Source organism: Poecilia reticulata, chromosome 6 (assembly GCF_904066995.2).
Source record: "Poecilia reticulata chromosome 6, P_reticulata-male-v2, whole genome shotgun sequence".
Taxonomy (NCBI): domain Eukaryota; kingdom Metazoa; phylum Chordata; class Actinopteri; order Cyprinodontiformes; family Poeciliidae; genus Poecilia; species Poecilia reticulata.
This window is the reverse complement of record NC_088835.1, coordinates 12272069-12283003: the sequence shown is the minus strand read 5'-3', so window position 1 is coordinate 12283003 and position 10935 is coordinate 12272069. Positions and strand designations below refer to the sequence as shown.

Genomic DNA, 10935 nt, shown 5'->3' with positions numbered 1-10935 from the left:
TCAAAATATCTACTCTGGAGTCTTTTGGTCTTTTCTGGGGCATTATTGTACGTCTTTATTAAGTAATACATCTTGAATCTGTGGGTCTCATAAGTTATTAAAAAAGTCATAATCAGCAATAAACTCTCAAAACATTTTTCCAGCCGGTTACAGGTTCTAAGATTTTATATATATTAAACAATCTTCTCCTCCAGAAGAAATTAAACCTGAAGAAATTTGTGACGAAGACATATGGCGTCTGCTGTTGCTGCATCATCTCGTCTGTGAGCGGAGTGGAGGTAAACCCAGCTCTCATCACAGCTACGTGATTACTGATCTTTTTTATCCTCAGCACTCTGGAGGTTCTGTGGGTCGAACACAGAGTCATCAACGAAACATGACGGCAGTGAGTGAGGTGAAAATGTTCTGTAATTTGTGCGACGTACCTGCAGCAGATGGTGCTCCGTTAGTAGTCTGTCATATTCATGCGCCAGACCTTTGGCCTGTTTTTTCATGGCTTCAACTTCAGCGTCAGACCTTCCCACAGCTGGACACAAAAACAGTCAGTCGTTTCTGAAGAGTCATAAAAATCTCTGCCGCAGTTGTTAGAGATGACTTAAGGTAGCAGCAAACTAATGCTGCTACCTTTAGGGCCTAGAAGACCTTCAATTTTTATCCAGCTTAATAAAATTGATGCTCGTTGTCTTGTTTGGGAAGAGTAAGCCAAATTTTAAACTTGCTCTGACAGTTTTAGAATAAAAACGCAGGAAAACTAATATTTCTTGAAGATTTAGCGTGTCTAAAGCATCGTTGTACAAGAGAAGATTTCAGTTTTTACTTTTAACAGTGATTGTTCATTGATCTTTACTAGATGTAATCATTTGTGTGCTTTGTCATTGGGTACAAAACATACAAAAATATAACCTTAAGTAATTGGCAAGTACAGAAGTTTGACTGTTTTTAGATTTTTAAATTTTTTTATTTAAACAAATGAAAGCAATGACTGACTACTCACCTTCCTCGGCAACTTTTAGTTGACTTTGTAGCTTTTCAATCTCCAACTTCAATTGATTATTTGTTTTCAGCGTAGATTGTTCTCTTTCCAGGAGAGCCTAAGCAAACATGATCATCCTTGGTTAACAAATCACTATTTTTCATTTTTACATTGGATAAGAGAATTCATTATCTCATAACTACAGCCGTCTTTTACTTATTTTTTCAGTTTAAATATTAGAATTTGAAAAAAAAAATGTGTTTGTATGTCTGATTGCAGCAATGAAATCAGATCTCGTAATCAGTTCCTGAGAACTTGGAATACTTTCATGTTCTTTATATTCTTGACTACTTGAGTGATAAGTATATTGATGCAGTGCTACTCCTATTGCAGAACAATTTTTGGATATTTTTCCCACCTCTGCAAAAACATAATCAGCTATAAAAAAAAAAAAAGATCTCAGTTCAGTTGTACTTGACAATGGCCTTCTGCAAAACCTTTGATCAGAACAAGAAATGCATGCAAGATATTTAATTTTTTTCAGGTTTTTATCACTGAAGAAATATAAATCACTAGTTCTCACTGTTTTGAGAATCTGGTTGTCCTCCTGGTGCCTCTCAGCTGTTTTAAATGCATTATCCATCTGTGCCTGAAGACCTGCAGTGTTTACCAAAGTCTCAGCAATCTGGTTTAGCAGAGTGACAATCCGGCGCATGACGCTGCAGAGCAGAAAGGCAAATTGGCTGCATGTTGCACAGATAAAGCAGGACCTCAGGATGTCGTGTGTCATCAGGGTGAGCAGGAGTCGCTGAACTCACAGCCAGAGAAAGAGAGAGAAGCCGCAGATGTAAAGGTTCCTCTGGGCCCTGAACAGCTTCATGTGGACGTGGTCGTACAGGTTTGGGCTGGCCTGAGCGTCGTGCACGGGCTCAGGGCCAGAGTACTTCTGCACGTCTCGGATGGCGTCTGAGGTTAGAAAGCAGACGTGACAGGTTGAGCAGGAGGACTGATATCGCTTATTCATGCAAAACTTTTCACATTTTGTCGTATTGCGACCTAAAACGTTTCATGCAATACAGGAACATAAAGTATCCTGTTTATCCTTGTCCAACAGTTCAGGCTCTTTCTACAGAGTTTATAAAAGTTCATTTTCAGACACAGGTTGTCAGTTGGATGTGCTGTCATTGTGGACTTTGACTAGGCCATTCAAGCTTATTTTACTTCTGGGCTGTTTTAAGTTGTCCTGAAGTTTATATGACCCATGTATTGTTGGGATGAGCTTCCACTTTTATATAGCCAGAATATACTACAATGTCTTTACATTCTTAATTTATCACCCTGCTTTTTAGATTGCCCACAACTTTATGATGTTTCATAATGTTGTTTTTTCACTAAACCTCGCAGGTCTTCACAGAACAGCTGCATTAATGTTAAGATTGATTTAGAAATTTTGACATTGCACTCAAGTTGAGGGCAATCCTGCAGTAGAAACTGAAAATAGTAGCATTTGATATTCTGTTGGGCTGCACAGTGGCGCAGTTGGTAGAGTTGTTGCCTTGCAGCAAGAACGTTCTGGGTTCTTTCTGCATGGAGTTTGCATGTTCTCCCTGTGCATGTGTGGGTTTTCTCCGGGTACTCCGGTTTCCTCCCACAATCCAAAAACATGACTGTCAGGTTAATTGGTCTGTCTAAATTGCCCCTAGGTGTGAGAGTGTGTGTTCATGGTTGTTTGTCCTGTGTGTCTCTGTGTTGCCCTGCGACAGACTGGCGACCTGTCCAGGGTGTACCCCGCCTCTCGCCCGGAACGTTAGCTGGAGATGGGCACCAGCACCCCTCCCGACCCCACTGAGGGACAAGGGTGAAAGAAAATGGATGGATGGATGGATGGATATTCTGTTGGTAATAAAATCTATTATCAAAACAAGCCAATATTTATGTATTTCACTTCATATCAGACATTCAAGCAGTGAACAAATAAAGTATCCTGCAGTACTATATGTCTGCCAATGGTTTAATGAAAAAACAAACTGTCAGAATACCTTAAATATTCACAAAATTATATATGCAGCCATAAACCTCCAATTTCAGGATGCATTCAATGTTTTTCTGATTCAGAGCCTGGCAACAATGGACAATTTCACAGGAATACAAATGTATCCCTAGTCATTGTCTTCCCGTTCTGCGTTATAATTTCGTTCTACTTAATTTTGGTGTGTCAAATATATGTGAGACATGATGAATGAAATAATGAGAAATGCCAAGCAAAAAATATGAGAAAATTGAAGGAATGTGACCGCTTTCTGTCGGCCGAGTCCTTACCACAAAAAAGAACAACAAGGGCCATTATCATCGCAAAGAAGAACTTGTTCCAGTAGGGAGATAACCAGCTCCAGATTCTCCATTTGAAAACTAAATGCCATCTGCAAAGACGGTACAATACGTGTTGCTTTAATGTCAGACAATAGAAGTATTTATTCAAACAATAAAGATGCAATCAGCTGGAGAATTATTAGAACCGCATTGTTTACGCTTTGACTCAAAAGTGTAGATCAGCACAGTATGATCTACACAGGCCTCTAATTGCATGTAAAGTGTTGATCTAATGGTAGCATGTTCTGGTACCTGTGTGCTGATATGAAGGGTATGCACAGGATGAGGTTGAACACGATCTCTGCATACAGGAAGAAGGCCACCGCCGTCCACTGGAGAGTCATCACAACGTTTCTGTGGAGAATAAATAGATAGAAAATGTTTTTAAAAATTGGACAAATCTATGATCTGTATGGCTCCCCAGTAAAGGGGTTAAACTGACCTGAACCCAGTGATACACAGTATAGTCAGTAATAAATTGAAACTTTTTTAAAAATCTAAGCTACTTTTTCCTGCTAAATTAAACTACATCTGTGTGTTACTTTCTCAGCAATTCTGATTTTTTTTATTTTCAATCGACTTGCAGATGATCGTACCTGTCTCTTTGTCCCGTAACTTGAAATCCTGTCTCACTCCTCTGAGCAGCACTTTGAAGGTTTTCAGAGAAATGAGAGTAAACGACGGAGCTGGCAACTTACCAGGCAAAGGTTTAAGGTTTAAGCTGGAAAGTACTGGGGAGTCCCCACACACTGACGCTCATCCACATGCTCTCTCACACACACAGAGTCGCAACAGCTGCTGGGGAACATCACAACACCCAAAGCCTGAAATAAAAACTCTGTAGCTGACCTCCTTCGCCATTCCCCTTGGACTCAGTGAAAGATCAGAGCGTTAAAACTCGTCTGAAATCTTTGTTGTGGGACACAGAAAGACTGAGAGTTGTCTTTTGTCTTTTGGTTTGAGTCTCTGTCTTTCTCTGCGTGAAGGAGAATGTGTTTGCCGGGTGTGAGCTCATGTTACACGTTGCTTTACAAAAATAGCCAAGTGTGGACGGCTGATTCGAAATAGATTCAAGCTGGTTGTTATTCTAACCTTCTGTTCAAATTTGTATTAATTGCTTGTGCAATTAAGGGGAACATAATCTGTGTGTTAATTTTGCGAGATACAGAACCTTGGAAACAATCAGAACTTTTTTTTCCCTCCTTGGAAATCACCTTGGCATCACAAGTAATAATAATAATAATAATAAAAAACAAGCTTCATATAAACTTCCTGTATTTTGCATAAATCCACCACTGGGATTCTCAGATCGCAGTGAACAGAAATACAACTTCATTTCTGTTTATACATTTTATTAGAATAGAACAAAAATACACGTTATTGTCCCACAGAAGGGAAATTCAGGTGCAATGCATCAAACTCCACAAAAAGATCAACATTTGTTTAAAAAAAAAACATTTAAATAGTAAATACAAAATTAAGAATAGTATACTATGCAGATCACAATATAAATAAAACTGTCAGAAATGCCATTCTCCGATCCAAGGGACGTGTAACTGTGTAGGACAACTTTTTTTTAAAATATACATGACGTGCATGTGTATCTGTGCATTAAAAAGCCATCAGAGTATGTAAAATATTCGAAAAATTAAAACTGTGCAGAAATCCTGAGTTATTAATGTGAGTAAAAGTGTGCAAATAACTGCAGAAATAAGAAAGAGATTTGTGGCGATGGTGGAACGACCACCGGGTTCAGAGAGGCTTAAAAAATGTTATTACTATACTTAATTTTTGCTTTTTTTTTTTTTTTAAAGAAAATTATCAGTGAAAAGCTGATTGAGATGTGATTATATTTGTTTTGGGTTATTTTTTTTACAGACAAATACTTTCTTTGTACTCACTTCCTTTTTGTTTCTATTTGTTTCTAAAAGAAACTCCAAATAACAAAAAACATTTTGTTATTTGTTATTTAGCAAGTTCATTGCATTGCTCAAGTCTTACTTTAAGGTTTTTATTCAAAACATTCTAAGCTGTAGTTTTTCCACACACATTTTCACATTTATCTACATTCCCATCTGGAAATGTCTCAAACATCCATAAGGGGGCAATGTTACCTCTTGGACAAATCATACATGGTTAGATATTTTTGAAATGAACTCAAAAAGTCCTTTTTAAATGATTACAGTCAATTTTTAACACAGATAATCATTTCAATAATTCTTTAGTCATAAACACCTAAAAATTATTTACCCCAGAAACATACTGCCAGTTTAAAAATAACTACATTTAGTATTCAGCCTCACTTTTTTGGATGAGTATTGCCTTTTCCTGCCACAAGTCTTTCTATTTTCTCCTCTCCAATATTTTCAGCTCACAAACTGTAATCACACAGGCTTCCTCTGTGAAAAAGCTTGATAACTGCGATCGTCTTTGGCTGCTGACTGAGGAGCGCTCAGCTGCAAACTGTTTACAGCTGCACCCTGTCACAGCTTTTTAGGAATGGATAAGCACCTCTGACACAACTCAAGATGCTGTGCTTGTCGCTGCGCCGCTTTAGAGGCCACTGATTTGCTCCTGCATGGAGAGGCAGCCATGATGGCTTTCACCGAGGATCACCTGTGTGCAACTACTTGTGCATATCATTTACTAAGCTGGTCGCCTAGTGAGAAAAGATTAAAATAAAGAATTATTGTAGACTAATGTCTGTCTCCAGGGATACTTCGTAAAGGATAGTGATAGAGTTAGGGGTACTGTACCCTAAGTTACGTCAAATAAAAGTTTGCATTAAACAAGCATAATCTCAGAAAATCCAAAAGCAATTTTAAATCTCAGTTTCGTTTAAAGGGTATCTTATCTGGTCTGGTAGCCTAAAGCTTAAAGCAGGTGGTGCTGTTCTTATTTGCCACAGTTTCCAACAAGCTTTTGCAATGCCGAGTGAGGAGAGAACCTGGCTGACTCTTCTTTGATAAAAGGTTTTATTTCAGCCGCAATTAAACTTTTTCAAGCGTGGATGACATGTTTATGGTTATGCCTCAGCACCTCTATTGGATTTGGCCTTTAAAACCAGGATGTTCATAAAATGAGTCCTAAAGACGGCTGGAATGGGTGGGAGTGGCTTCAATAGCTACTAAATCTATTAATATCTTCAGTTTTATGGCCTGACAAACTGCATTGTTTGGTTTAGAAAATAATCGCCCAGAGTTAGCACGCGTCAGGGTAAACCTCCGTGTTGATAATTGGCATTGCAGGTGAATGTATAGATTGTTTAATTAACAACCGTAATAAGAAAAACAATTGGTCTAACTGAGCAAACGCTCTCAGGAGCAACATATTTGTCCTGGACCCGGCCAGGTCTCCACAGGTCAGAACCGTGTCAGGAGCTGCGCAGCATCGCCGTTCAGCTGCAAGGTCTGCAGGAATTATGTGATGCAATAACATCAACATGAACCCTGAAGGTTTTTGTGGCAGAACCTATAAAAAAAAGGCACCTTTTAGAGAGCAAAGGGAGATCCCAGCCAGTAATGGTTTGACATACCTGATAAAGTGCTCAATGAACACGTAAACGACCTCGCCTCTGTTTCCCTTCGGGGTAGCAGAGGAAAACTCATTTCAGCTGCTTGTGTCCTTGATCTCACAATTTCAGCGACTACATCAGGTCCTGCCTGTGGCTGATGGCTGGAACACAAACCCACTTGTAGAAACTGGGTGCTTTCAGGCACGGCTGAGTCAGGCGTGTAAAATGTGCCGTTTGTGAATTTCTTCTCAGTTCTTCTCCGTCTTATTCTTTTGTGCGTTAAAAACTTAACCCAAGCACTCCAAAGGTTGTTTTGTTTTGTTTTTTTAATGAGATGACTCATTTCCCCTGAGATCCACTTAAAAGCTGTAGTTAGCTGTTAGTAACCATTTATTGACAGAAGAAAGACCTACTCCTTTGTGTTAAGTGGGCTGCAATGTGGCAGAAAAGTGTCTTCCTTTCTCTTCAAGATATGAAAACCAACTCAGCTACAATGAGCTGGTAAAATGAAGTGAGGCTGGCTGTGTCAGTTTTAAAGTTAGTAAGTCTGTTTTGACTTGTTCTTCCGTTACAAAATTAATCTTAAGCACAAACCGACAAAAGTTTCCACGTCTCATTTACTAAAAATGCTTTAATATGAGTGTATCTATATTTCAGTTTTTATTATGTGAAGTACCTTGAACCGCCTCGCTGCTGAAATATGCTTTTCAAATAAACTTGAGGGATTGATTGATGTATTAAGTAATTCAATTAAATAAGGGCTTGAAAACATCAATTTGTGTGTAATTCATTTATGTGATGTGCCTCACTCAGTGAACTGAGTTACTGAAATAAATAAACCTTTTAAAAACATTCTTATTTATTGAATGTGTCTGCATGTACACAGTGTACTGTTTAGTATTCAAAGTTCAACGTTTATGTTTACTTTATTACTTTATTACTTTTTAGTGGCCCTATTATTTCACTTTATTACTTTATAGTGGCTCTATTATTACTACCTTGATTACCTTATTGTTGCATATTCATAATGCTCTGTTCACTGTTGTTGCTTTCTTCCTCCATAATGGCAGTTCAGAGTTGTTGTAAGCTGTAAAGAGCTATTCATTGTCATATTTGTTGTATTCCATTGTATTTATCATTTCATCCAGTAAAACTGAAAACCCTGTGTTCAAAACATTTAGTAATTAATGGTCCATCAATCTGATGAAAAAGTTAGCATTATTTTCAGCGGTAATCTGGTTGTGCATGGCTCTGAAGTTTTACTGAAAGTATTTCTGTCCGTATTTTGTGCTTTAAATTCATTTTATAGATTGCTAACTTCGGTGCTTCAAGTGACCTGTAGGGAGAACTCTTTTACTTGTGGTTTAACATTTTACGTGGCGCCATGCTGTCTACTGGCTGTGTGACATTTCACTGTAATTAGCACATCCATTATTGTTTTTTTTCTGCAGAGGTATTCAATTCGATTCTGTTTTCTTCCTCCATAGAGTATGTGCTGTGCATGTCTTGTTCTCCTTTTCTAAATTATATTTACTACCGCAAAAAAGTTTGTCAATAGAAGCAGATTGTGCATTTCTGTCAGACACTGAAGAGCAAATGTACAGATCGGTGTGGCGTGGGAGGACATTTTTTCTCTTTTTCTCTTACGGTACCTTGCAAAACTTTTGTGCTTCCTCACAGTATGCTCACTGCATTTGCTGGTCTGACTGAAAATCGATTTATTCACTGCGTGTTTATGTTTGCTTGTGTAAGGTTGAGATGGAAGTGCGCATGAAAACGGCCCTTTAAACCATTCAGACCAACACAAAAGAGACACAATCAAAACTGACAGACGACTTATTACCCCATGATAATTACTCAGATAATAACTGTGGTGCGTTTCTATCCTAAAGAAAAAGATATAAAGCTTCAGATATTTCACAACGAGATATTAATATACATGGAAAAAACCTTAAGAAAACCTTATATAATAGCAAAGAGTACGATGGCCACCGTAAGAAAGGCTTGCAGTGTGCAATTATTCCGCATGAACTGATCAGTACATTACTGCCAGAGAACACAAAAGAAAACAAAATCCTCCATGTCTCCTTGGGGGCTCTGCATAATATAATATAAATTGTTGTGAGGTGCAAAAAAGCATTTTATCCTTGCAACTCTATGTTTTATAAACGCAGCAGCCATATTGGTTATTGACCTCAAAGTGGCTTTTTGACTCTCCAAGTCTAATTTACAACTCTAGCAGCCATCTTGGAAAATCTATGGCAGCTTGGTTAGCTGGAGATCACATGGCATTAAAGTCATATGTATGGAAAAGGCATGTCGGAGTTGTATGTAGTTTGAATGAGGTGGCAGGGAGATAAGTGTGAGCAAGCTATGAGAATAATACAGATCACAGAGTGTGTTCTCATGCAGTGGTGTGATGGACAAAGATTACAAAAGCATGTTTCCTGAACTTTCTTGGCCTGGTTCTTCTAAAAGGGAACAGAATTGTGGGAAATTATGGCTTGTGCTGCCATGACCTCTGTACTTGTTGGAAGCAGAAATTGGCACTCGGGAGAAGAGAACAATTTTTGTTTCTGTTTTGCGACTTTATTTCTAACTTTTAAATGGCTCAGAATAGTTAAAACATAAAAAAAAAAATTCTCTTTTGAATATGAATGCGCTGCATGTCGAATCAGATCAAACTACAGGGTTGTGTTAATAAGGTGCTACGGCGGCCCTATTCATATCTCCTTGTGTTGAGAGATGATTGCTGGTGTAATCACAAGACAGCAGTCATTCACTGGGAGGAAAACTGGAGGGAGCAATCTTGGTTCTGCTGTCTATCCTCTCTTACCCACAGTAGCTGACATTCTGTCATTGCCTGGCATACAAAAAAAATACATGAAAAACAGGACAGAATGTGCACACACAATGGGCAAAGCTGCAGGAGCTGAAGAAGAGACGGTATGGAAATGGACACAGAAAGTGTTGGATGGTTGCACATTGAAGGACAAGAGCACAGAGGCCAGAGACCAGGTCGTGTCAGCACGAAACTTGACTTCGTGCTTCTAGTTTGTTATTTTCCTTGGTAGGAATCTGCCAGGCAAACCATTGATCTGATTCTTAACTAAAAATTAGCTTTGCAATGGCATTTTTCACGAAATGTTAGACTTTGTTAACCCGTAATCGAGCATACTGTTGAATACACACATCCTTGTTTACCCCTGAGGATTCATCTCTTCTCTGTCAAAACAGTCCTTAAAAAGAAGAGAATGCTTGTGCCAGCTCTCTGCTGGTAAAAACACACAACACTAAGCAAGAAACTAATTCGAGAGCACACTTAGTCTCGCGCTAACGCCACAGAGGTCGTTGCTGGTAGAGGACAGGCTCCATTGTCTGGCTGTCCGCCATTCCTGGTTTCTGCCTCTGAAAAGGCTTTTCTTGCCCGCAGATTACAGGTTTGCCTTTATCAACGTTGTATATCTTCCGACTCTGTAAAATGCGCTTCCTTCTCTCTGGATGCGGCTCGGAGAGAGAGAGACAGAGAGAGAGAGCAACATTTGGAAAATGACCACAAGCAACAATTTGTCAAGCCGCGCCGGCCCGGTGTGTTCAATTCACTTTCTGTTTCTCTACAGTAGCAGAATTACAGTTGAGTGTTCGCTGACCTAATGCAATAGAGGCTCCATACGAACAGAGTAATGTGATTTCCCCGGCTTTTATTCTGTGTCTGCGGTGAGATAGAGAGTGGTCCCGAAGAGATGGCATCTGAATCGGGGCCGGCCGTCTGAGAAAAGGTAGCCACTGACCGGGAGATAGAAGGACATGATGCATGTGATACGGACAGAAGCGAGCGGCAGCCTTGATGTGGACTACACCGCAGAAGGACAGGGGGAAAGAAAAGGGCACTTGAACATGGGAAGAGGCTTCAGTGAAAGGATCTAGTGGCTCTAATAAATCTCTCTAAAGCTTGTTATACTGACACAATGCACTGGCCTGTTACACATATGGGTTGGAATATCAGACTAATTCTGGGCCTTAAAGGATTTAAAGTCCTTCTTTCAGGGAGGACATAGTGATTAAATTAATTGCATTA

The 10935-nt window shown here is 39.2% G+C and overlaps 1 protein-coding gene across 1 annotated transcript; it reads right to left on the bottom strand.

Annotated features, from left to right (window-relative positions):
- Nucleotides 1-30: 30 nt before the first annotated feature.
- Nucleotides 31-4379, bottom strand: bcap29 (B cell receptor associated protein 29). Its single transcript, XM_008411824.3, has 9 exons — nucleotides 4193-4379; nucleotides 3940-3990; nucleotides 3596-3697; nucleotides 3293-3393; nucleotides 1792-1939; nucleotides 1557-1692; nucleotides 995-1091; nucleotides 426-526; nucleotides 31-344 (listed from the first exon to the last, which is right to left on the bottom strand). The coding sequence occupies exons 3-9, from the start codon at nucleotides 3685-3687 to the stop codon at nucleotides 309-311; spliced, it is 711 nt and encodes a 236-aa protein (XP_008410046.1). The 5' UTR covers nucleotides 3688-3697; nucleotides 3940-3990; nucleotides 4193-4379; the 3' UTR covers nucleotides 31-308.
- Nucleotides 4380-10935: the final 6556 nt, after the last annotated feature.